A 27,016-nucleotide genomic window follows, 5' to 3' on the forward strand; every position below is an offset into this window, starting at 1 on the left:
TAACCATAATTAAAGTGGTAATTTTTTTACAATACGTCTGGAAAAGAAGTGAATGGTCTTATCTCAACAATAAGTGAAAATCGATTATAAGATGTAAAATTTGTATGTATTACGCAACCATCACTAAATTGACACTGCCGCCCCTCTGAGGTCGACGCTGATTGGTCAACAACGCAGACCCTCCCCATTACGTCCGTAGTCAACAGTCCTTTCCTGGGAAGGGGGTCCTGGCCACCCCGTCTCAACGGCTCTACTTATCTGCTTTCATTTAAGAAGCTTCGAACGTAGAGGCGTTCTACAAACATCAGATCTTTTTTTTCCCTCTCTCCATGTGTTTTTGAGGCAGCGCGTGACGGAAAAACTGCCGTCTCCCCGCCTCACTGACGGAAGCAGACACACCGAAGCAGCCTTCCGTCAGTGAAGCCTTCATGTCTACCTGACAGTTGACTTTGGGCTAGTTTACCAACAACAGTGGTTAGCTTTAGGTTCGGAGGGGTGGAAAGCTTCTTGTTAGATTAGAAAGAGGAAACGCGGGCTCGCATCAAGATGGTGACTTTATCATCAGTAATTCGACCTCTGGCTTCTCAGCTTCACCGACAGCTCTTCAGACAAGCCAGCAGGAGTTTGCGGCTCACTCCAGTTCGAGGATGTAATCTGACAGCGTGCTCAAGTAGATTTGTGTTGTCGCAAAGTGAGTATGTACCTTCTCTTGAAAACACTACGATAAGCTTGTGAATTGTGTGTGTGTGAGAGAGAGAGGGAGATGCTGGCAATCGGTAGTATTGTTGTTGTTGGAAACGTGCAGAGTATATTAATCTCCTTATCTGTCTACAATTCAGGATGCTTTGCTTTTCACAAGCATCACTATGACGTGTTTCTGGGTAGACCTTGACTGACGTTTGACTACACGCTGTCTAGTATTTTGGATTCCATTCAATTCTGAACACTGCAGCAATACATTGAGCATGTTGCTAACGAAGCATTCTAAACCCAGACTCAAAATCATGCAAACAACCTCCCCCGTGAGAAATGTCGGCAACTTTTTTGCCACACCCGTAAACCGGCCTTTCTCGTTTTCTTGTGCCAACTTGAACCAGTGTGGGCAGTCTCATTCAAGGTGTCTGACTCAGAGGCAAATCATGCATGAGTTCACCTCCCCCAAGGCTAAAGGGCTTATGGTACCTTCATATGATCATAATAATTACTAACATAGGATGCAATTTGTAACCCATATTGTTCTACATAATGTTTTCTTGAATTATTTATTTTGTTTCTACAAACAAAATGATCACAATCATTCATTCTTTTTAGAGGACAGTGCAGACTAAAGGTAAATCAGGTTCTGACTGCTGTTTTAAAATTTACTGGGACATACAATTTGTACCAGATTTCATCGCTGCACCTTATGTTGTCAGGTTAAATACTTCAAACGTTAATTTCCCCATTGAAATTTTCTGTATGTACAAAACCAAATTTACAGGATAGTAGGGTAGGGGTTTGGCACATCTTTCTGACAGTTTCAAGGTTTGGGGGTGTGTCGCTCGATTCTGGCCTTCCTGTGTGGCGTTTGCATGTTCTCCCTGTGCTTGCGTGGCTTTCCTCTGGGTACTCCAGCTTCCTGCCATGCCAAAAGCATGAATGTTAAATAAAGACTCCAAATTGTCCAGAAGTGCAAATGGTTGTTTTGCATTGCCCTGCAATTGACTGCACCCTGTTTCTCGCCCAAAAGTGAGCTGGGATAGGTTCCAGCTCATTTGCAACCCCAATGAGATTGTTTGTGCTATTTTGCATTGATTTTATTTTTAACAGAGATGACTGTTACTGCAAATTTAAGTGCAAGCCATTAGCAAGCAAGGTAAGTGCAATGTGTTGACTGCAAAGCAAAACTAATAACTATCTTATGCAACTGCGCATCGGCGGTAAGGATTGGGAGCTATTAATACAGCCTACTACTGCGAGTAGAGCAAATAATAACCCGTATTGTAATACTTCACTGTACTGAACTGAAGTATGAGTGCTTTCCCCCCCTCTCTGTCTCACTCTGGTCAGACAATACACCTGCTTCATGTAATTACCACATAAGGCAGCAGAGGTCGCTATTGCTATTCTTTGTCGCTACATGAATGTACAGTACTCTACTTATAAAATCAAACTCATATTAGTACAGCAAATCATAACCCATACTGTAATACTTCACGACTGAATTGAAGTACGAGTGCCTTTCGCCCCCTCTACGTCTCACTCTGATCAGACAATACTCCTGCTTCGTGTAATTACCACGTAAGGCAGCAGAGGTCGCTATTGCAATTCTTTGTAGCTACATTGATGTACAGTACTGTACTTATAAAATCAAGGTCATATTAACCAAACTAGAAAGCTGGATATATAGAAAGAAACAGAATTCGGGGTATGTTTCTTTTAGTACAAAAAAAAATATTTGCTGAAGCAAAGACAGAAGTCTTTTTTTTTTTTTTTTATCTAAAGACAAACTGTAGAGACAGCGATATCCGAGAGTTACACGACAATAAGTAGTTACGATTTCTTGCTGTTTAGCTTGCTTCCACATATGGCAGGCTCAGAAAACTAATCTTACATACAGCACGTTACAGTTTATAAAGTTCCATTTATTTTCAGCACTGTTCTCGTTCTGGTGTCTGCTTTGTGGTGAGGACGACTGACTGAGCGTGAAAAGCTTTGAAAGCATGTCATTTGCACCGTTGCAATAACAGAATTAGGCAGCCAAGTGCTCCCAGGAGTCGCCGCTAAAGGCTTAAGGAGATGAAGGTCATCTCCCAGTCAGACCTGTTAAGCTTTGCTCGCAGCGGAAACCTTAAGCCTTGTGCTGCATGATTGCAGATGAAGACAATCAGCGTTTGTTTCTGAATACTTGGCAGCTGCACCACAATGATTGTTTGTTACCCTGTCGATGCTCTCTCTCATGCTTGAGGCAGCTAGGGCGTCTGTTCCTATACGCTGCCATTTGTTTTCCGTGATTTTCAGGGAAAGATCCGATCACAAGAAGGCCGGCAGGGAAAGCTGACTTTCGTGTAATTAGTCTGGTCCTAGTACGGACTGGCTTGAGAAGGCTTTTTGTCCCAGCCAGGGGTCTCCCGGTCCGATTCCCCTCCCTGTGGAGTGAAGCTGGGGGCGTGCCAGGACATTCCGCACGTCACTCACTTTCTGTACAGCCAGCCCACTTAGCTCTTATTTAGTCATTACCTTTAAGGAAGAAATGTACGGCTAGAAGGAAGTGGAATGATTTACTCAGCTGCTATTTTTGCATTCAGTTATTCCAAGCGGCCCGAGAAGCCAGTCTCTTTATGTGTCTTTTAACATTACTGAGTCATTTCTCACAGTGACATCGTCAAAACTTTATTTTAAAATGGACTGCTGTGTATCAATGCAGGAAGCAGCCGAATACAACATGGAAAGTAGGTTTGTTCTTTGTCTTATGTTTCTGGATACTGTCTCTTTTAACATATGCCGTCTTTCTCTTCACCACCCCTTCCCTTATGCAGTGCACCCTATGTGGCAAGGACCCCTCGCGATTCCCGGAGGTGCCCGCCAGTCACCGATTGATATTGTCGTCCGCAAGAGCGTCTTTGATTCCCAGTTGAAACCTTTGATTGCTGACTATGACCCAACAACTTGCCAACAAATCTGGAATAATGGTTATTCCTTCCTGGTTGAATATGATGACACTACGGACAAGTCAAGTAAGTGATTTTCTGTTCAATTTTCACAATGTTCTCAAAATAAAGCGGATCAGCAATCATTGAAATGTTTGCTCTATGTCATTTCCACAGTAGTTTTACTGAGATTTTAGCCATGCGCAAAAGATGCTCTCCTCTATCAGCCTCTCTTAAAGATCGCCTCGTGGTAGTCAGATTTGAACGTAACGTTACAGTGAAGAAACAGATACAAAAGCAGCATGTGGACCTGTGACTGTCATGTGACTAACTGTGTCACTCATTCACAAAAAAAAAATGACGGGGTTGCGCAATGAAACTGACTGATAACAAATGTTTTGTCACAGATTGCTTGTGCTAATGTGTTTAAAAAGAAAGATCACTGATTTAGGTCACACGTTTGGTGTCTTTGTAGTATGATCTTAGAATATTGCTGGGAAAACGAAAAGATTCCGATGTGGATAACAATATTTTATTACTCTATTTAACAGACCACAGACTGTCATTTATGACAAATTGGCCCTTTATGATACAATTATCGAAACAGAGCATTATTAGCTTTGTAAAAGGCTGAATTTTTGATCCAACTCCTGAACTCAGTCAATCCCATTAGATTGTGCAATGGCTCATATAATAAAGCTGTCATCGTCTGAAACATTAATCAATTCTAAATGATATATGACACCGGCTTGGCTAGGTCAAATCAGTATTCAGGTTCCTTTTTAGTTCTATTTACCTTTTACAGTTTTAACCTTTCAGTGATTATAATTTTATGTCCAAGCAAGAAGTGTCTACATTCATGCACTCATTGATGTTGCTAGCTGCTTTACTTACTAGCCACATGTGTGTTGGCAGAAGGTCAAATGTGAGGTTGTCAGCTCTTGTACTAGCTCTGCATTTTCAGCTAAGTAGCAATTCTGAGTTTTAGCAAACAAAATCAAACAGTAGCATAACTAACTGTGATGTCATATTATTTTCATTTATTTGTTTTTAATTTCTGTCATAGTTACATTTTCGCATTAATGTCAACATAGCATGTCCTCTCATTTGCCACCACAGCTTTGCAAGGGGGCCCTTTGCAAGACAAATTTAGGCTGTGCCAGTTTCACTTCCACTGGGGTGAGAGCAACGCCTGGGGGTCGGAGCACACCGTGGACAAGAGGTTATTCGCCGCAGAGGTATGCTACAATCTTTATTGTGCTGTTTTCCTCATTAGTCTGCCTGTGGGCAGGAGAGCAAATTACGCTCGCCTAAGAAGTTCCACTCAATGGTGGCACGTACGTATGAGCAAAAATGTGGCACATTAATGCATGAAAGGCACAAATGTATGAACCAAAATGTGACATCAAGTGCAGCAAGTTTAAGTAACGTCCATAAACAATAATAATAATATTTATAACTATGAACATAAACATAGTATGAAAGGATTAGGACAGTATAGCAGTGTTTAGCACGTCTACCTCATAGGTTGTGGGTTCAAATCTTCTGTACTCTGCCTTTCACTCAAAGTCAGATAGGAAGGACTTCAGCTCACCCGCTGTCCGAACAAGATGAGTGGTAAAAAAAAAATATTGAATGCAAGTCATGATCACTCTTACAGACAGTTTCCTGAAGCTGAACTGTGATTGGTTGGTCTTGTGTTTTGTTCACATTGAAATGAATCTTTTCTGCTAGTTGCATAACTGGTACACGAAGTGTGTTTCTACTGCTGCAATTTTCTACAATTATGGGTGCGTCTTCCACCTGTATATGTCCTTCGCCAAACCCAAATTGCCGATGCTAGGAATGCTAGCTTTGCATTAATGTGTTGCAAATTCCTTGGGGGTTGGCTTGTGTGTGTGTGTGTGAGTAGTTTTTTTCTTTTCTGAATGTACTGTTAGTCCCATTGATGTAACTTATCACTTAAGGTTTACAACCAGAATGACATTGTCATAAAATGACTCATTGTACTACTCATACAACCTTTGATCGCAGCTTTTAAATCAGTTGTTTAAATTATTGGTCATGTTCTAAGAAATTATAAAATGAGTCCCCTTTTATTGTCAGTTTTGGTCTTTACTGTACGTACATTGAACAAATTTCGACATCTGCTTTTAACCCATTATAGCTCATTTTTAAACTAATACAGTACATTGAACACATTTTGACATCTGCTTTTAACGCATTACAGTTTCTTCTTTAAACTAATACAGCATTTTGGTTTCCTTAATTAATTAAATCACAGCGTGATTTATTTTCCGGAAAATGTCAGTTTACCACCATAAACTACACGAAACAGTACCTCCCTGACAGGGTCAAACAAAGACTATTTTCAAGGATTCAAGGAATATTATTCTCATAACACACATTTCCACATGAAATGGCAAGAAATTCAATACCCAAGGTCCCAGAATCGCTCAGATAACAAATAAACAAGTAACAACATAGGCTACAACAAATCTGAGAAAAAGATAAGGCCGATGTTTAGTCACAATTTGCATGTCTGCAAAGATAAAAATTCAGAATATGATATTAACAGGGTCTTATCAGTAAAAACAAGAATAAAGAGTTCAATGTGCAGCGATGATGAGGCCTAGAGGGCCAAAATTTGTCAAAATAAATACCATGCATTTTCAGAAGTCTCCCTGCTACCACACCTAGTAAAGCAGGGGTGTCAAACTAATTTTTTTCGCGGGCCGCATCGTAGTCATAGCTTCTTTCGGAGGGCCATTATGACTGTCGACCCAAATAAATGTATGAGCACCTCATATTATATACAGTAAAAGCTTCAAAACAAACTGACAAATAACTCGTTTTTAAATCAGACGAGTAAAAACTGGTCAAATATTTAAAAAAAAAAAGATATTAAAAGCGAAGACAATTTGCAATTCTAGTAATGACACACAAATTTGATGCACAATTTGTCTTCGCGGGCCACATAAAAGGATGTGGTGGGCCGTATCTGGCCCCCGGGCCTTGAGTTTGACACCTGTGTAGTAAAGTATAACCTGTAATCACAAGACTCAGTGGACCAATATGTGCCGTAACTTTTTGCAGTGGCTTCGATTAGTCACAAAGAAATTGTATATCAAACAAATTTGTTTGATATAAAAGAAACCAGTGAAATGATTAAAAAGGAAAAACAAGAGGAACTTAGTACAACTAGTCACAAAGAACTTACTGTACAGTATCTGGGTCAGAGAGTATGCACCCAAGGGACTCAAAGAAAAGCTTGAGTTCATAATTTATTGCCCCTCACACCTGCTTTGAAGGTAATGGTTGACGTGTGTTCTGTTTGTGTTCACAGCTTCACTTGGTCCACTGGAACTCTGATAAGTACAGTCTGTTTGAGGAGGCAGTTATGGAGGACAATGGCCTTGGGGTTATTGGAGTCTTTCTCAAGGTATCACGCACACAATTTTACTTTGAGAAAGAAGTGAGAAACATAATTACTTCCTGTTTTGATGTCAAAAGCAGCTTAGTTTGGCTGCTACTGACTTGAGTCTGAAGTAACTTGTTTGTTCCTGCTAAATTGTCTCGTGACCTAGCACTACACAACATATGGTAAAAGAATTTCGACATGGGCTACAAAATTTGAAGCATTTAGAATGACCCGATGATGTACCATACACATCCGAAATCTAAACAACTCTACACTTGTGTAGGTGGGCAAGAGACACAATGGCCTGCAGAAACTGGTGGATGCTCTCCCTGCAATCAGACACAAGGTAAATCCACTATCGCACACGGACACACACACACACACACACACGTATACAAAAAAATAAATGCTCTCTGACAATGTCCTTGTTTAGGAAAAAAATGTCTACACCTTTCACATTTGACCTGTTATAAGATCTTGCAGACGTACCAAATAAGGTGGCTTGGTAAATGCATATGAAGGTCACATACATGGTTGTATCATTTTCAGGAGACGGACATGTTCTCATGCATCTTACTTATTACGAAGCGACAATCCAGTTGTTCATTGAATGATGCCATCAAATATGACTGTTGGTAATGCATTATTAAAACGTGCAATCATGTAATGCTTGTCATGCCTGTTCTAATCATATTATTAAGTTACAAATAATCATTAATCATGATAAAGTCTCCACAAATTGCATTAACATACTAACATTGAATACTAAATAACATTTGTATTTGGAAATAACCTCTATTGTGTTCTGTGTCTGTAGGGAAGTGTGGTAGAGTTTACAAAATTTGACCCTGGCTGCCTGTTGCCGGACAACACTGAGGATTACTGGACGTATCACGGCTCTCTGACAACACCTCCTCTGACAGAGTCTGTCACCTGGATGGTCATGAAGCAGCCCATAGAAGTTAGCCATGATCAGGTACATGAGGTGGACAGTTTACAAAATTTACATCACCCATGTCACACACATAAAATCTCCACTGACAATGCTGGTCCCCAATACCAGATGTTTGTTGCAGTACTAAGACTAACCTGTGAGAGGCAGCATAGCGCCACAGGGCAATCCGGTCTCCGCTGAATGAGCACAAGTACTGTAATAGAAGTTCAGCTGTTAGTTTGTGTGGTGACTCAGATCTGGGAGAAACATCATACATACACTGACTGAACACCACCAAGTGCTTCTTAATTAGTGTCAAGTAACGGCGCCAGTTTCCTAATTGGCTTTCATTCCAGTTCACGTCACAATCACGGAGTCTGTAGAACTTAGGTCTGATATGACTTGAGCTTTGTCCTTCTATTTTATTGAGACTTCCATATGTTGGTGAGCATTCTCAATGCATCCCTAGCTTTATTGTTTGGGTTATGTAATTGTGCCGTTAAATAATCCCCAAATACGGTGTTGGGAAAATGTCTCCATTCGGACCTCTGCAATGCTGACATTGCACATCCTTATCTGAGTCTTTCTTTCTTTCTTTCTTTCTTTCTTTCTTTCTTTCTTTCTTTCTTTCTTTCTTTCTTTCTTTCTTTCTTTCTTACCTAATAGATAGGCTAACCAGCATTTGAAATGCATAGAATGTCTTGATGAGGTCCACTATAGTGGATCCATACGTTCTTGAGATGGTCCTTTTCAAATCTATTGAAAATCCTCTCTGCTATTCTTTGCATTGTTCAATGATGTGTCGCGCAAATAGTTCGTCAATGACGCCTGTTTCTGCTTTTCGTCTCCTGTCTCTGTAAGATGCCGCACAGTGATTTTCTTTTTCACTGAAGTTATAATTCTGCGCCAGTTCTTACAACCGCTCAAGTTGTCCCTCTTTGGTTTCTTAACCTTTTCTCCCAAATACCTTTGAATAGAAGTTGCTTAATTAGTGCGGCGCCAAAGTTTGGCTCTACCTTGAAACGCTGGTCATTTTCTGCATGCCGGACATGCGGTTCTGTTGTTTGTTCAGAACCTCGTTAAAGTGCTTTGCCCGTCAAGCTTCTTGTGACGTCAAAAGCTGTCCACTTTTTGTCTTCTATTGGTGCCTCGGTTGTTGTTAGACTTTTGGAGCAGACCAGGGGGGCAACCATTTATATGTAATAATAATAAATAATGTGTGTTTGCTGCCATTCATCAACTTCATTGAACTGCTTCTTACTTTTTTAGGATGTCACAATGTTTCTAAACAAACATTAAGGTTAGGGTTAGTACTTTATTCTTTGTTGCTCCAAAATATACTCATTTTCTATTTGGTTAAGGACCACTCTCGCTCCCAGTATCGTTTGAAATCCTGAAAGTGTTTATATTAGTAATTATGCCTGCTCATGTGAAATTTCTGCCTTTTGTCCCCCTCCAAGCTTGCTGTCTTCCGGAGCCTTCTGTTCACCTCGGCTGAGGAGGAGGTTCAGAAGAGCATGGTGAACAATTTCCGTGTGCAGCAGCCCCTGCAGGGTCGCACTGTGCGTTCCTCCTTTAGTCCCTTCTTGAAGGAATTGCCGTCTGAATAAGATGATCAGCACACCCACTGGTTCCACCAAGTGCAGTACGTTGCATCCTGTTACAGTTGGTGTGTTTTGATCATAGAAATGTATTTTAAAGTCCAAACGATAGCTCTCTTTTTTTTTTTTTTTACATTTACAAATGGTACTGGAAGGATGCGGGGGAAGTTTTATTTCAGGGTAGCTTTCAAAAATGCCATTTAATTTTTTGGCTATTGGTTTTACAAACTAATAATTGGTTGTTTTACAGGTGAAATCTGTAGTTTAACAGATAAATATTCACCTAAATTGTATTTATTTTCAATTGGCACTTTAATGATTTTATGTTTAAGAGTTTCTATCAAATCAAGCAGCTTAAGGTAAGTGGCCACAGTTGGTATAATCGTAACCACCACCTTTTTTTCCACCACATTGATGGACAGTACTGTACACTGTGGATTACATTACGTCATATTTTATACTGAGTCTTTGTTTTTTACTTACACTGACTTTGATAAGCTTCCCGCAGAACAAAGTAAAAGTTGTTAAGCAACATTGATTCGCATTTAATCAGAACACATATATACGCACATGCCATATGGATATTTTCATCCTAAATTGATAATCTAGTACAGTGCCTTGATTTCTGTTAAGCGGACGTCCACAGTTGAATTGCAGAGACTCAAATTGCCCTCATCATGTTGGGGTAATTGACAAAAAGGAATCTCCACAGTGGTCTAAAATGACCTTGTTCACAAGTCTTGTGTTTACGTCTACTGCCACATTCGGTGTGATAGTTTCCACCACTCAAGGCCTGTTCAAGGCTTTTTAAAAGGAAGCGTCACCCGCTTCCTTGTGGAGTCATTTTATTATTTGTTGTTTTGAAACTATTTTACCAATGCTGAAGATTTAAAAGTAGTCAACCCCAACTCTCAATCATACCCAACAACTGTGCCTTGAGGGGTCAAGCTTACTATGCAATATTTGGCAAAATGGGACATATTTTGAGACAGTGTGTCAAACAAACACAGTGAGGCAGATTACAAAATGTGGGTCAGAGGGGATTTGGGATGAGGCGACAGAAGTTTGACAGTGTAGAAAACGGTTCTTTGGGTACTTTCTGGACAAAAATGCTTCTATTTGAAGACTGTGTCTGACTGTGATCATAAATGACGCCGACTGTTCATCGTGATTTGAGATGAAGAAAAGCTAAGCACTCACGGTTGTCATTATAATCCCAACATTACCATCCAAGATGACTCCCCCCTCCTCTCTTGAAAGTAGCCTTTTCTCTTAGGAGCACAGAATCCCGCCCTGAGCCATCTCCCCAGTAGGTCCTTTTTGGGGCCCGAGTGACAAGGCATAGATGTTATGAGGGCTACATACTTACCTCGTTGAGCGGGTCATGAGTGGAGGTGGTCTGTATGCTAGACATATTTCTGGTATACAAATGTGCATCAAAACAATTTGTGTTAATATAATTGTCTGTGGTTTTTCATCTAATGCAACACATCACTGCCTTGATTTTGTGTTTTGCAGATGCATTTGACTGGACATTATCTGTCTTCATGTATCATGGCATTTTATGCAAAACTTCCTCGATGCCTATCTGAACACAATTTTGTTTCATCTCAATGACTATATAATAGCTTCTTTTGTTACAATCAACATTTATTCAATGATGATTTCAATGTATTTTGGACTCTGTGGGCCTACAGGTTATGTATGACATATGTCTGACGTTATGAAGGTAGCATGCTTTATTTTTTACAAATCAATTGCTGTCATTATCATATACTGACTTTCATGATGCCTTTTATCATCTGCAGCTCTTACAAACCATATTGTATTTTAGTCCGACCATCATGGAATGTCCATAGTCATGTTATATGTTGCACACTTTCTATGTATGCACTACATACATACTATGGCTGCTTATTTGTTCATAAGGCAGTCAACATTCCTGGAGCGCTTTACTCCTTGCTTTTAAGGGAATGTATGATAACAAATTGTTGATTATCCATATGGAGATGAATAGAAAATTGACATTATTTCATGTCATAGCAATACATTGATGTGGAATACAAGAATAACTTTGTGTCTGTGATTTTTCTTTTTATAATCTTATCACAATTCAGTGCTGTGGTTTTAAATACACTGAACATGATCCTGACTAAAATTGTTGGACCTAAAGAGAGAAAAATCCATAATATGCATTCAGTGTTGTAAATATATAATTGATCAGTATACTCTTTTATTATTATTATTATTATTATTAAGGATTCCCGTTTCCTCAAAATTGTTCTGCATATGAATACAAATGGCTAAATAGTATGTTGAATCAATATTTATAACCTGCCTTTCTTGTGTTGTTTCTAGCCAGAAGCTAGCATTCAAGAAATAAATTTGAAAGAAAATAACAAAAAACATTTTCAAACTTAAAATGTGGCCTTATATGATTAAAAAAAAACAACTCTTTCACACTTTGATATATTCACAAGTACAAGTTGAAATCATACAGCGCTATCACGTTTTTTAGTTTCCCAGGAAAATAGAATTTCATTAACTATCACATGAACGTGAAAATATTGTTCAGACTTTTTGCTCAGTACAGAATATGGTACAAATACTTGCAGGTGATTATGGTCTCAACTTTTGCAACACCAAGAAATGTTCAGTTAGTCTGGCTGTGGTCATCTTCTGGATTAAGCAAATGAGCATATGTCAATACGTGCAACTATCCTTTAACTATTTCTCAAGTTCTTGCAGGTGGACTGAGAGTTTGGGTGTCTTATTTCAACTCAGCTATCCCCAAGTAAGACGTTTTCAGGTCAGTGCTTGGTTTTATTTGCAGTTTGGCACTGTTAGACACTGTCTGCAATCATCAAACACTTTAACTGAATACTGTACATTACAGCGAATATAAAATTAGAACAAAATACAGTAAAACATAAGCCTTTATGAACACAAAGAAAAAAATGACCTGCATAGGTGGGCGGCCAAGAGTATGAGTAGCAATCCTGGAAATGGGGGATAGACCTTCTTCTGCAATCTTACAGAAAAGGCTCAGCGGCCATGTCTCGTTGGTATACATTAAATAGTTGGACTGAGAAGATAGTCTCTTGGTAATTGCTATTAGCACTTACTATTAGCGAGCATTAAAGATAAAGAACTGGGAAAATATAACAACATAATTCTCCACTTGCTACCTCGTGGGAATTTGTACATATAGTTGTTTTTAAATTAATTACATTTACCCCAGCAAACCAAAATATGTTGCTACCCAAAGGCAATGTTGTTTTATATTCAATGTACAGCAGACAAAACACCAACACTCAATGTTTTACAAATGGGCCTAACATATATAACCCCATTGTTCTCCGGATGACTCCAAAGCAAAGGCCTCAATCAAAGCAGGAACAAATTTGAAAATAATAAATGTTGGTCGAAGCCTTTCTGAGAAATCCCCACGGAAACCTTTGAAGCCCCCCTGACACAAGAAAGGATGTTTAGTGGCCCCCACCTAGACACCTGGGGTCCAAAGGATGGGTTGTTTATGAACTCCTTTACACTGTTACCACAGCTGGGTGTGATACTACTCTGTATTGCATTCCAACTAGAATAGTGGCCGTTGAAGCTGACCTTGCAGGTTGTTTGTTGTGTTTCGCTGTGGAGTCGAAGGCTCGCGGTCTACCGGGACGCAGCTTTCAGTCTCCTCTGGGTTTCCCTTGATTGTATGAATATGAGGCCTGATTGTGTATTTGTGTGTATTGTGTGCGTATGTGTTGATAAATGCAGTTATCTACGTGACATCAACAACTGTATATACTGTTGTAACGCAAAGACTATTTTCATTTTACGATTTTAAATTACATAATTTATCTTTAAAATATCAGTTTAAAATGGTTCCTAGGTGTCGTAATAAAACCTCTCTGACATAAATTTTTGAGGCGTTATTGTAGACTTATTGTAGACCAATTGTCTTTCCAAAACAGCTTAACAATTTTTTTTTTTTTTGCAAAAGAATTGAAAGTTGGGTCAAATTGACCCAACTTCCTTGGTCGGTCCAATGCTTAAACCAGCAGTTTAAGGGCGTACAGGTCAGCTATGTTTGAGGTGACCCACTTCGAGTCCCTAATAATGAGATCCAGAAACAGGAGGCCAACCTCTTGGAGAGTTCTCGACATCTTCCTACCTACCTTGACTCATAACTGCTCGTCGGACTGCCGGGGGTGTTTGTTTTACTTTTCTGAGTTTTGTTGTGAAGGCAAGCACTACACGGCTTTGCTGAGATGCATTTGTGCATTCATGTCATATTACTGTCTTAATCTGAGCTATATTACATTAGGCCCCCTGGGAGAAGTTGCAATGGTCTTTAAAATCGTCAGCAAATTTCACAGAAGCATTCAGCTTTTATTGGCAGAAAATTAAAAAAAACATTTGCTATACTGTTGAGTGTTGATTTAGAATGAATGGACATCATTTGTGGCAAAGCTTTTTTTAATGGGTCGGATCATTCAGATTCTTTGGGATGTTGGAGGCACCTACAGTATGCAAATGTTTCCCACAGTCACACCACAGTTGAGTGACTTGGATTTGGGTTTTCTCATCGAAGCAGATGAATGTCTCTCATAACTGCAATTGTTAAACGGAAGTGTGGGCGTGTTGTTTGACTTATTCAGGAGCCCAAAGGTCATAGCTGCATGAAAAAAGATTATTGTTGAAATCACATGAGACATTGGGGTGATCACATACCAGCAGATCACAGTTGGTGGGAAAGTTTTCAAACCATGCAGAAATCTAGACAGATAAATAATAAGAACAGGAGACACTCTCATTATTGTCCCATGTTGTATAGAAAATAAATAAAAATAACAAATGTCAATGAGAACCAGACATGGAATGTCATGTGACGGATCTACGTGGATTATTACATTTCTTCAATAACACATATTTGCCATTTTAAGCAATATTTATTCAATCATGGCAGCATGGTTCGACTCCTACACAGAGTTTAATAATTATGTTTGCGTGGATTTTCTCTGGATACTCCATCTTGCTCCTACAGTTCAAAAACATGCATGTTAGGTTGAGAAATTGCGCAACACCCATCGTTGTCAGTGTGGATGGATGGATGGATGGATGGATGGATGGATGGACGGACGGACGGACGGACGGACGGGTGGGTGGGGGGGTGGGCGGACGGGCAGTCGGATGGATTTAGAATTTGACAAATGTGGGATGAGTCAGTGTAGAGTAAATGAAACCTCATCCTAGAGGGATTAAAATGAGTGCATTAAATTAAATGAATGAATCATAGTGTATTTCTGTCTCTTGGTTGGAGGCTTCACTTGATATGATTATCCTACATTCTTCAGGCTTTGGGAGGCCAGGCATACAGAGCGCCCTCGGGCCAATATGTATGGATTGTCTATCTCGTTTGAGCACAGGAAATGACATGTCTGGAGCTACCTGAAGTGCAACTGTGTGTCTACTTCAGTGAGTAGGAAGAGTATGGAAGAGTACTTGTCAGTTTTAACCGCAGCGGGGCTTATCACTTGCACAGTAAGTTTCCGTTAGTGACCCCGCCTACTGGCATACAAAGATGGTATGAGCAGCAGCTGCAGCATGCACTCAGCCTCAGATTCTATTTAGCTGCTGTCCCAGTGATGTTCTTCTCATTGTGACAACAATTGACATTTCAAATACTAGAGCTGCTGTATAATGAAAACACATGACTCATGTTGCCTTCGAACTAAAACAAATATAGAGTAGAAGAGTCTAAATAAAACGTTCTCCAGTTCACGTGGTGCGTCAGGGCAATTAAGTTCCGCATAGTCACCCTGTGATTACAAAACCAGAAAACCAGTCTGCCTGGTTTTATTCGCTTTTACTGAAAGAAACAAGATCCACTTGAACTTTATGCTGCAACAAAACTGAACATACCTGTACAGACAGGTATTTTACGCATGAGTATCGTTTCATATGCAAACACTACCTTGATGTTCTGATGGTTCATTTAAGTAAACTTGGCATCTACTCATAAGAAATTATCCTTTCCAGAGTTTAACAAACTGGTTTAGTTAGCTTTTATAACCACAGTCATTGCATCCTGCAGAATGTAATGCACAACTGTGAAACTCAAGGCCCACAAAGCAGATCTGACACGGCATGTTTAATATGGCCTGTAAATCCTTGCGCAGCCATTCATTTTCTATATTGGGTAAGATGGAGAAGTCCATCCCAACTGCGGGAGCCGGAGGCGGTGTACTTCCTAGAGTAGCAACCAGCCAATCACAAGACAAAGCCTGGCCATATATTTCAGAAGAAAACAATTGTAAGTCATTTCCAGCAAGATTGAAACAGCGTCTCTTGGACTCGAACAACTAACAAATGCCATTTCGGTGAATCCCCGTTCAGAACAGGGGAATGCCTTCCAGACCCAAAAATAGGCGACAATCGAGAACACACGGACTTACATTTTAAAAATAGTTTTAGCCCTCCCACATGCACATGTTTTTAATTTTTCCTTGGCACAATTCTCCAAATAGAGCGTGAAGTGCTTGCTTTGAGTTGTTTACAGTATTACTAAAACATTAAAAAAACATTAAACATTAATGAAAATTAAAAAAAAAAATGATGGGGGGCTAACCGATGGGAATTTGTTGAGGCAGATGGTGATATTTGGCATAAGAAAATTAATCAGCCTTCCAAATACTTGGTCAGGCCCTACTATAGATGTCACAAGATGGAGGAGAAATGCATAATTTTTAGTTGAGAAAGTTGAAAGCCCGACTCCATAAAACTCCATCCCCTCAACTCAACAACGGTGCATGACACAAAGATGCCACCAGATTGCGCCAAAGTCACATTTTAATATGAGACAGGGTTTAGCCTGAGCAGACAAACAGCAAATAGGCAAGTTCTTCAGTAAATGTCAAATGAAAGTTTTGGAAAACAAATCTGCGAGTGGGGGAATATGAAAACATACAGTCCTGTCAAAACCCTTAATAATAACAATAATTTATGATATAGCGGGGGTACAAATAATGACATTCGGGAACACTTCATTGTGGTTTTTATTACATAAGTCACACTGTTTCAAACTGTTGCATGTGTCTTCATACTTCATTTTCTTTAAAGACAAAATTGGTTGGACGATCATAAAAAGAAAATACTTGATATAAAATGCTATTAAAGCAGTTTCTCTTTACACAAAAGACTCGCAGGTTGTTTTTCATTTTGATCACTTTATTGCTGTGATTTATTTCACCCGGTGTGCCTTGTCAAATTTCACTAACGACAAGAAGTGTATTTTTGTTCAATTATTGATGCCAGCTAGCAATGTATTGAAACAGGAAGAACAAAAATTAGATGACAGAAGGTACCTGTGCATCTGCTTTTGTGACGATTTTGTTTGGTGTCGTGCCGTCACAAAATACGATGAAATATGTGGCATAGCTTTATTAAGGACGTACACTATGTCAACCGCCAAGGTGTCGTTCCAACTATGTCCGCTAGAGGGAAGAAAATACTAACGTGGTTGGAACAGAATTTCTCGCCCCATGAGGCAGGCCTTGGAGGAGGAACGAAATGGAAACACGGGGTAGCTCTCAGCACACAGTGTCCGTGTAGTAGAAAACACGCTGCCCTGATTCACGCCGACTCACTCTCAGCGGAAGCCTCGTGGTTGAGACCGGCCGGCATCAGGCAGCGCACCGGCCCGCGAGGAAGACAGCGCGTAACGTGTGCCACCATATAACGAAGGAAGCACGAAAAGGGAACTTAACAAAACCATGTCGGCGGTTAAAAAAAGAAACTCGAACTCCTCGTTGAGTAAGGACGAGGACCCGCAGGTCACGGAGAAGATGCTGGGGAGCCCCGCCAAAGCTGGGGGAGAGACAGGCGAGGAAACGGTCGTCTTAAAGAGAACCATCACGCTGATGAACGGCGTGGCCATCATCGTGGGCACCATCATCGGCTCGGGCATCTTTGTCACGCCGACCGGTGTGGTGAAGGAGTGCGGCTCGGTGGGCTTGTCCCTGGTGGTGTGGGCTGTATGCGGGGTCTTCTCCACGGTGGGAGCGCTGTGTTACGCCGAGCTGGGGACCACCATCACTAAGTCCGGAGGGGACTATGCCTACATCCTTGAGGTGTACGGCTCGCTGCCTGCTTTCCTCAAACTCTGGATCGAACTGCTCATCATCCGGCCGTCCTCGCAGTACATTGTCGCCTACGTTTTCGCCACATATCTCCTCAAGCCCATTTTCCCCGTGTGCTCGGTACCGGAGAACGGGGCTAAGCTAGTCGCCTGCCTTTGCATCCGTGAGTATCCGAGCTCGACACTTTGCCGATGGATGATGCAACCTCTCGTCAAGTTAGAAATTGATAGCGTGCCGTTCGAACTGTTTATGTATTTTATTCTAATGGCCATAATCGATTATCTTTTCCGTTCCCCCCCCGAATAGGGTACCCAAAAAGCAACATAAAAGCGCACGCTTGTTAATGTATGGCGCCACAATGGGAAACTCCTCGCACGAGATATTACGTCATCCACGTACAGTGCACAAAATTACAGATTTTCAATATTAAAGCTCACATTTCACTTGTATTCATTCTTTGTATCAGTATTTATGTTTTTGTATATCTGACTTTTTTATAATGCTTTAACCTATGAATTACTATATCAGATTTTTTAAAAATGCTTCACCTATGAATTACACGGAAACTTTATGACGATAATAAATACGATAATTGTGAGCGATGAAGTAGTTGCTACTACCAATATAGTTGTTAATAATAATAATGATGATAATTATAATGATAGTAATAATAATAATGATAATAATCATGTTCAGATTTAATGGTTATGTGCTTTCCAGGAAGGAAGTTTTAAACAAAAAACTCAAAAATAATCATCGGATCTGATCATGTTGTTTGTTTTGCATCAACACAATTTTATAGGGCTCATTTGTACGTGTTTGGTTAGAGTCATAGATTTCAAATGTTTCAAGTTTCAAACATAATCAGGGCTGCATGATATTGGAGATAAACACGTGAAATGTGATGTGAATGTTAAATACTATAGGTTTACTTAGAGATATAAATATAATACTGCAATACTAATGCACTGTATATATAAATTTTATGCAAATATAATATAGTACTGTAACAATACAGTATATTATGTATACATTTACATCTAAAGTAAATATAACATAATTAAAGAAATTACATTAATGAAGGATATTTTTTTCCCCATGTGCTAAAATAAGCATTTTCAATGTATTATTCTAATCAAGTTTTTTAATGCTAGTAATGCCCCTAGACGATGTTCTCCTATTGGATGGCAATACACATTTAAGGTTGCATCTGACTGGTCAATGTCTTATAAGCAAACAAAATTGTTTGATATACAGTATTGTACAGTCCTAAACACAATACAATACTGTATATCTGTGTCGGCGTTCCTTGCTTATTGATATTTGTTCTGTATTAAGTCATTTCAGTGTGAATGCCTTTTTTGGGGGGGACGTTACGTATTTAGTTGAACAGGAATGGACTCAAATCATCTCCAAATTTCACCATATATAAATACGGGCCCATGTAGGAACATAAGCAACGAATGCATTAGCATGTGTGGTAGCACCTAATCCTATAATCTTCGTATGGTTTGAGGGCTAATCCAGTGTTAAACCACATGAGAACTATATAGAGGCACCGTTTTATTCTTACCTGGCTATCTTAATTTAAAAAGAAAAAAGAATATGTGCAAGCATGAGAAGTCAGTACGTACGTGCCTGCCATACATGTCTGTTCCAAAATTGAATGATCAGCCTGTTATATGCTTGGGGAGTCTGATTTATGTTAGGTATGTGTGCTCTCCACACTAGACTGTCATTCTCCTGAATACAGAGCCTCATTGTGCCCATTCTCATCTTTGTATTGTGGCTCCGACCTGATTTAGGAACTGTGAAGGGACCTGCTGCTTTGGTTATTCGCTTTTAATGGTGCGCTGTGCCTTGTGGTAGATGAGGCATGCCAAGACTCTACATGGGTGGGGAGACAATCAAGTTGTCGTGTTGAAAGTAATAAGCGCCCAAGAATGAGTTTATGTTCTGTTAACGCCAAAGAGCACTTACATAAAGGTGCTTTCTCTCTCACTGGCTAACTCTTTTCTTTTTTCTGGCTTGGCAGTCTTGTTGACCTTTGTGAACTGCTACAGCGTGAAGGCAGCGACCAGAGTTCAGGATTTCTTCGCTGCAGCCAAGCTGTTGGCTCTTGCCCTGATCATCATCATTGGCTTTGTCAAGATTGGTCAAGGTACCCCAACATTGATAAGCTTTTATTTTTTTTCGTGGCATTTTCTAACCATCTCCTTTGTAATTTTAAACCACAATCGCCCCGGGTCTGAACAAGTGTTACAACTGCATCCATCCATTCTGTCAAATGTATTACCACTGATGCACACAAGGGTCACAAGGTGAACTGGAGCCTATTCCAGCTGACCTTGGGGAAGAAACAGTAACACCTGAATTTGTCATCAGCCAATATATAAAGACGGATATACAAACAAACATTCGCACACTCTTAATTAAATTAACAATAATATCATGGCTATCCAATGAAAATCAAATACCACTCACCAAAAATTCAGACTGAACCAATACATAGGGTGGTTGAGAAATTAATTGATAAATATATTTTAAAATAAGTAAAATGTTGGAGGGAGCTAAAACACCCACCAACCCCAGTGTAGCGCCATCCCTGGGTGGCCCGTTGTAATGTCCTGTACAAGCAACAAGCACTTCGGTCATTAGGCATTTCTCACGCGTAGTATGTACAGTAGGGTTAGGGCTTATTCATCTAATAGCAACATGCCCGGGGGCTGTTGAGGTAGTAACCGACGCTGAGTCTGAGAATGTGGTGTGTACAAGTTGCGAGAAACAGCCCTGTCAGGAATGTGCCTCAGATACCCTGAAACCAGCAGAAATCAGGAGTTCTACAGAAGGGGCTGTGAGCTGAAGTTATTTACTCAACACTCCTTCTCAACCGTTGTCCGGGTCACTTCTTAGTTTGATTCCTGCACTGAGTTGATCCATCTTCCGAGACAACAATTGCACGCCTCAGCCAGTCTGAACCGGCCCTAAAAATTCTTTCATCATCCACATACTGTTTTTTGGGGGGGAGGGGACATGCACAAGTTTAATAAATGTACTTTGTCTTAATTCTGGCTAACTAGGATGGTCACCTCGGCACTGCACTCGCTACTTGTTGCTGCAGTGCTCCATTGACACCAGCTACTACAAATTCCTTGAGGTGTTTCGTTTGGAAAGAAATGATTCTGAAGTTGTGCCCTATTTTCTCTCTCGTCTTCATTCTCGTCAGGTGGCACTGATTCACTTCTCCCTGAAAATTCCTTTGAGGGCTCTAAGTATGAGTTTGGCAGCATCGGTCTGGCGCTCTACAGTGGCCTGTTTGCTTACGGTGGTTGGTAAGTTGGATCAAATTGTGAGCCACTACACCATCCATATCTTCTTTATCACATCTGTCACCATTCTGTGATTTGTAAATAATTTGTCAATAACACCACATAATGACTTCGCATAGTGTATACACACTTTTGATGAACATGGATGATCATCCCAACTTCCTTTCTAATTTCCTTCATACTTCAGAATAATTTTAACCAAGCTTTTTCTCCCCTTCCTGTATGCAGGAATTACTTGAATTTTGTAACTGAGGAGATGATTGAGCCTTACAAGTAAGTCTATGACTGATTGTCATGTAAGCTATCAAACCAAAAATAAAACTATATTCAATATTATTATTATTATTATCATTTTCAGAAATCTTCCTCGAGCCATTATCATTTCTCTGCCAATCGTGACAGCAGTGTATGTTCTCACCAACCTGGCGTATTTCACCACCCTCTCAACTGACGAGATGCTCAACTCGGAGGCTGTGGCTGTGGTAAGGGCTTTTAGCAGTTGGTTTAAAAAAAACAACTACGTGTTATCAAGGTGATCAATCCAACCAGGTTTTGTCTCCTGTGTAAATTGTGACATCACCACATTAAAAACAACTCGTTACTGTTTTAACAAGGTGATCAGTCTAACCAGGTTTTGTCTCCTGTGTAAACAGTGACATCACCACATTAAAAACATTAACAAGTTATTCATGCACGTGTCACATTTTTCCACTGCAGTACAGTAGCCCAACGTTCCACAGTTAAATCTTCTACCATATGGAGAAATTGGGAATTGCAGAAATTAGAAATTAGGAGGAGTAACGAGGTCATGTTTACTTGATGGCAAGATTAACAAGAATGAGCACTTTTATTTTTACACCTAGTCTGCTACTGTGCTGTGTTCCTCTGCTGAATTATTATATACATAATCAAAGTACAAATATTGCGGAGATTGTGGACTCACCGTTTCATTGTCCTTTAGGATTTTGGCAATAAGCACCTTGGTGTGATGGCTTGGATCATTCCAGTGTTTGTGGGCTTGTCCTGCTTTGGCTCTGTCAATGGTTCTCTCTTCACATCATCAAGGTAACAACTGCACAAATATCCATTTTTCCGCGAATGGATGAAATTTAGATTGACCGCATTTCTAGTAATGTAAAAATGTAATTTCTGATTATTCCTGGTCATCATAGGTTATTCTTTGTGGGCTCCCGGGAAGGACACCTGCCCTGTCTGCTGTCAATGATCCATCCGACCTTACTGACCCCGCTTCCTTCTCTAATATTCACCGTGAGTATAGTTTAATAAAATGATATGCTGTGTAAAATTTTTATTATTCCCTTCAGACAAGTTTAATTTTCTCATGCATTCGGTTACCTTCAAAAGGGGTGTTATGGAAAATACAGTCCATTTTTTTATCTGTTGTGGAGTACTTTTAAAGTCAATTTGTAATGAGTGTACATCAGGGCTCTGACAGAAGAATTGCAGTAGAATTTTCTTGACCATAACATTCAGTGAAAACACTCACATGGTATTCAATAATGTTTTTCTTGTTTTTTCCTTCTCGCCAGTGTGTAATGACACTGCTTTACGCCTTCTCCAATGACATCTTCTCCGTCATCAACTTCTTCAGCTTCTTCAACTGGCTCTGCATCGCCTTGGCGATTGTTGGGATGATGTGGCTCCGTCATAAGAAGCCGGAGTTAGAAAGACCAATTAAGGTGAGACGGTTTGATCAACCAATCAGATGACAGCAAGGAACAATATTTGTCTGAAAGGCAGGTACAAATTGGTACAAATCAAAAGTAGCACAGGCAAAGCAAAGTGATGAGGTCATCGAAAGAGTTTGGAGATGTCATTAACAAAACTTAACATCTACTCAACAATGTTTTGGCATCATAGTAGCTCAGGTTTGATGCAAAATTATTGCCACATTTGAACAGCATACTCAGTCGATATTCATTTAATATTGAACTTGGTCACATTTTTAGCAGTGTTTTGTCTTTGTCTCACGCTGCCAACAAAGATTCATTCATTCATTGAGAATAATAAATGAACACTGATTTGAGATTAAAGGACAGAAGAGAAACTGAATGCCTGTCAGCTGCTGGTGTAGTGACTGGCCCACTTGCTGCAGGACTCACCAAACAGACAGAGGACCATTGTGCCATCGCTGCAATGTTTTTGCATACGAGCATGTGAACGCTCACATGCAACCTACTGAAAATATTTTATCTGAAGTTGTCACTTTTTTTTGCCTTCTTGAAAATTGAATAGCCAGCAAGGAAGATCTACGAGGAACTGTAGAAACATCCACAAATGAGAAGCTGAACTGTAGACTGTCTGTCGTCTCCTTTTCCTCTCACTGTTTCCCTCTCCCTCACTATCTCCTTTATTCGCCTGTCACATTCCTGTTGCCCACCAGTTACATTTGTTTTGCTTGGTGAAGCGCATGGGGCAATTGATCAAAGGTGCCCACATTCCACTTGTGCTTGATACATTTCCAGATATTCACTAGTACGCAGCAGAGCTACATTGTACACTCTCTGGTCAAATTCTGTGATGGCAATTTCAGCATTGCCTGTATCTGTGTTTGTTGGCTACTTTGTAAGATTCCCGACTCACAGCATCTTTGATGTGATTCACATTTGGATCGAAAATTCCTCATTTGATGCTTTTGTCCTCTCTCGCAGGTGAATATCCTCCTCCCGGTGACCTTTGTGCTTGCCTGCCTGTTCCTCATCATCGTATCCTTCTGGAAGACTCCAAAAGAGTGCGGGATTGGTTTTGGCATCATTGCCACCGGTCTACCGGTCTACTTCTTTGGTGTAGTATGGAAGAACAAACCCAAGTGGCTGTTGAATTCAATTTGTGAGTAGCTCGCTGTCTCTGACTCGTCCTTCCGTAAAAGCAGCGGTTCTACTTCAGTGGATAACTGTGGCAATGTTGCACATGTGTGTTTTGCAGTCTCAACCACGGTCTTTTGCCAGAAAGCAATGGAGGTGGTGCCTTAGGTGTCTCAAGAGCTTCGATCGTCTCCTCCAAGCTCCTCCAACATCACAGCTCAACAGCCCTGAGCCCTGATGATCTCTCTCACTCGCTATCCTCTCTCAACGACACACAACACACACACACACACACACAAACACACACGTACACTTTGCAGGGTGATGCCAAGACGTGATGAAGACCACATCATGCATGAGTCTGAAGGACTGTACTTCAGTGTACAACTTTTTGTCCGCTGCTGTGTTGACTTCCGTTAGTCACTGACTAATCTGCACTTATGTTAGGGTCGTCTTTATCTATGATGTATGTTTTTATTTATAGTTCAGTTCTAAACAACCTTGGGCCAAGTAGTATTAGCAGGAAGAAATTCAAACTAAACAAAAATTGCTGGAGCCTTTTATTTTTTTCAAAAACTTTTTTTTCATGGTTTAGTCTCTAGTCTAATCATGTTTGTTAAACCATCTTTGGGTAGTAACTCAACCTTTGAGTTGCTGGTTTATGCCACATCTTAATAACCGTAATTTCCGGACTACTGAGCCACACCCTCTAAGTAGAAAAAAGATAAAGGAATTTATACACATATAGGGTCATTTTCAGTCTAGACCAGTGGTTCTTAACCTGGGTTCGATCGAATCAGAACTATTAATCAGAATGCCATGTTTAGACTTATTATAAAGAAAATCTTTGGGTTGACTTCCCCTTTAAGCAGCAAAAGCGTGTGAAACAAATAGAGGCCCCTGGTCTGGAAATTATGCTACATGCAAACAGGATTCATTGTGTGGTCTGTGAATTAGTTGATTAGCATATGTATGGGAATATGGTCATAATGCACATTGGACTTTTTTTGTAATCAGCACCCAAAAATGTTAGGTCCATATTTTCTGTCCTGGTGTGTGCATGTGGGTATGTCCTTAATGCAAGAAGAGGGCGATAGAGAAGAGCTCCATAATAATGCTTCATTCATGTCGAAAACGGTTTTAGTTTTTTGTCTTGGGGATAGTTGACATACATTATGAACCCCTAGTTTGTCTTGTCATCATGTTTTTATTTTCTTGGTTTCGGAAGATGAGTTCCTCACCTTTTAGGCACCCAATTAGACAATGTTGGACAATGTACATCATGTTATTCTTTTTTCTTTTCTTAAAAGTACAGTACAATCCTGCAGACATGATGAGATGTGGATGGGGAAACTAACTTGTTTAGGACTGTAGATATTTTATTTATTTATTTTCTAGAAAACACTGTTGGTTAATATTAATCTCCTTTGTTTACAGTTCATTTTATGGAAAAATACTTTTCAAATAAATTTTTCTCCTGCTTTTTTGTGTTACATTATGTTTTTCGTGTTATTTCTGTTCGGTTGGGTTGTGATTGTTTTAAAGGTGCCCAAATACCATTTGACGCGTAACACTGCTTATATTTGACCACTACATGCAGCAACAGACACATTAAAGTGGTGGACAAGCAACAGCAACCTATTAAAATTTGTAGAGGGGTGGTTGGAGAGTATTTCCTCCCTTATCTCCTGCTATTATTAGTAGGTCACTGTTTTATTTTATATACTGCACATCTCAGAAGTGTTCCAAAATGAATATATAGTGGGATTGAAGTCACAACAAAGAGGGCAAACATTAAAATGGCACAGAATCAAACTGTAAATCGTGAAATCAGATAGTGATGGGATGAATTAACAATGTTGACTCAAAATTTAACATTTAATAGCCTGAGGTCTGAAGCACATGGTCATCAGCAGATGCCGAATTGAGGATGTGTTGGATTAATTTTAAGTGAAGCCTTGGCCTGCCAGACCTGGGGGCCTCGCCTTTACGAGTTTATCTTTCCTTTTATCTAGGTTCTTCCTTTTATATGATATGGATGTCTTTTGATCCCTGTCAGCCATTTGTATCCTTCCTGTCCTTATGTTGTGTGTGTTTTTGTTCCCGTAAGAGGCCTTCACGAACCATGAGCAGGGCTTATTTGCATAGGTGACATGTTCTTTGTTTGATTCACAGGAACTTCATTCCTTTTCATTTAGCTGTAGGTTTGCTTCATAGATTGTAGTTTATCAGACCTGTTTTTCTTTGTTAAGGGTTATATACAGTTAGAAGTAGTTGCATAAAAGTTATCCCATATTTACTCAATGTTTGTTTAAGGAACTGCATACCAGTTGCTTAAGGTGTGTTGAAGTGTTTAGGACAAGTTACTTATTGTTATTATGTGTTAATTTACCAAGTAGATAAAGTTAGCAAAGGTTTAGTTGCATTTGTTCCACAGCAAAGCGGCAATCAACGTGCTTCAAGGTATTCGATCACAGTCGAGGACGAGTCAGCCAACTGTGAGGGAAGACGGCTGGTTGGGGAAAGAGAACGGCCTCTGCGGGGGGTCACGAGCCAGCTAATTCACACCACACTACATTCTTTAGCTAATCAGCATTGCGACAGACACAATCTCCCCTCCCTTAGTGTAGCAACGCCTCTGTAACCAGGGCAACCATAACATTAAAAAGAGGGGCACGTGGAGTAAGGACTCAGAACTGATGGAGGTTGTAACTGAGATTGCTTTCTCTATCGTTCTCCTCGCGAGTAAACCTGTTCTGGTTGTCTTCTCCTCTTCATTCCAGCGAGTGATCTAATCGTATTTAGACCTAACAGGATGTTTTCACTCATTTTGTGGTGAACCTTTTGTGTTCACTCTAGTAAAGTCGTCTCTTATTACCTTTGGAGAACGTTTTTGATTGTTCCAACTGTTGTGAAGGCACTTTTAAGTTTAAGAATTCTTCAGTCATCCAACACAATTGTTTTCCACAGCCTTCTGGGTTCTGTCCCAATAGCTGCTGCTGCCTTCCCAATTCGGATCCCCGTGTCTTGGTCAGACCACCTTGTTTTACTTCAGACACTTCCCAATTATGTGAACTGGGCAACGTCTGTCAAGAATAATGCTTTTATTACTTGCATTGTTAGTTGTGAGCACTTT

At 40.1% G+C, this 27,016-nt stretch overlaps 2 protein-coding genes across 3 annotated transcripts; both read left to right on the forward strand.

The window, feature by feature from the left end:
- The first annotated feature begins 195 nt into the window (after positions 1 to 195).
- Positions 196 to 11,657, forward strand: ca5a (carbonic anhydrase 5a). 2 transcript variants are annotated; one of them, XM_088378999.1, is made up of 7 exons: positions 196 to 691; positions 3,519 to 3,716; positions 4,749 to 4,867; positions 6,976 to 7,071; positions 7,334 to 7,396; positions 7,868 to 8,026; positions 9,445 to 11,657. In XM_088378999.1, the coding sequence occupies exons 1-7, from the start codon at positions 547 to 549 to the stop codon at positions 9,592 to 9,594; spliced, it is 930 nt and encodes a 309-aa protein (XP_088235125.1). In that variant the 5' UTR covers positions 196 to 546; the 3' UTR covers positions 9,595 to 11,657. The 2 variants fall into 2 exon arrangements, with proteins under 2 accessions (XP_088235125.1, XP_088235126.1); XM_088379000.1 differs by lacking the exon at positions 196 to 691 and adding an exon at positions 3,210 to 3,431.
- Positions 11,658 to 17,029: 5,372 nt separating this feature from the next.
- Positions 17,030 to 25,373, forward strand: slc7a5 (solute carrier family 7 member 5). Its single transcript, XM_088379167.1, has 10 exons — positions 17,030 to 17,889; positions 19,762 to 19,887; positions 20,953 to 21,058; positions 21,284 to 21,328; positions 21,414 to 21,537; positions 22,017 to 22,120; positions 22,228 to 22,324; positions 22,606 to 22,755; positions 23,728 to 23,905; positions 24,002 to 25,373. Exons 1-10 carry the CDS (start codon positions 17,361 to 17,363, stop codon positions 24,046 to 24,048), a joined length of 1,506 nt encoding a protein of 501 aa, XP_088235293.1. The 5' UTR covers positions 17,030 to 17,360; the 3' UTR covers positions 24,049 to 25,373.
- The last annotated feature ends 1,643 nt before the right edge of the window (positions 25,374 to 27,016 follow it).

Source organism: Syngnathus floridae, chromosome 6 (genome assembly GCF_059516105.1).
Source record: "Syngnathus floridae isolate MCC-2025c chromosome 6, RoL_Sflo_1.0, whole genome shotgun sequence".
NCBI lineage: Eukaryota > Metazoa > Chordata > Actinopteri > Syngnathiformes > Syngnathidae > Syngnathus > Syngnathus floridae.

Excerpts from the sequence above, each read along its gene's own strand:
- ca5a (XM_088378999.1), top strand. The coding sequence starts at position 547 with ATGGTGACTTTATCATCAGTAATTCGACCTCTGGCTTCTCAGCTTCAC. Across the intron at positions 4,868-6,975 it reads AGAGGTTATTCGCCGCAGAG|CTTCACTTGGTCCACTGGAA; the intron begins GTATGCTACAAT and ends TTGTGTTCACAG. Across the intron at positions 7,072-7,333 it reads TTATTGGAGTCTTTCTCAAG|GTGGGCAAGAGACACAATGG; the intron begins GTATCACGCACA and ends ACACTTGTGTAG.
- slc7a5 (XM_088379167.1), top strand. The coding sequence starts at position 17,361 with ATGTCGGCGGTTAAAAAAAGAAACTCGAACTCCTCGTTGAGTAAGGAC. Across the intron at positions 22,121-22,227 it reads TCTCTCTTCACATCATCAAG|GTTATTCTTTGTGGGCTCCC; the intron begins GTAACAACTGCA and ends TGGTCATCATAG. Across the intron at positions 22,756-23,727 it reads AGTTAGAAAGACCAATTAAG|GTGAATATCCTCCTCCCGGT; the intron begins GTGAGACGGTTT and ends CCTCTCTCGCAG.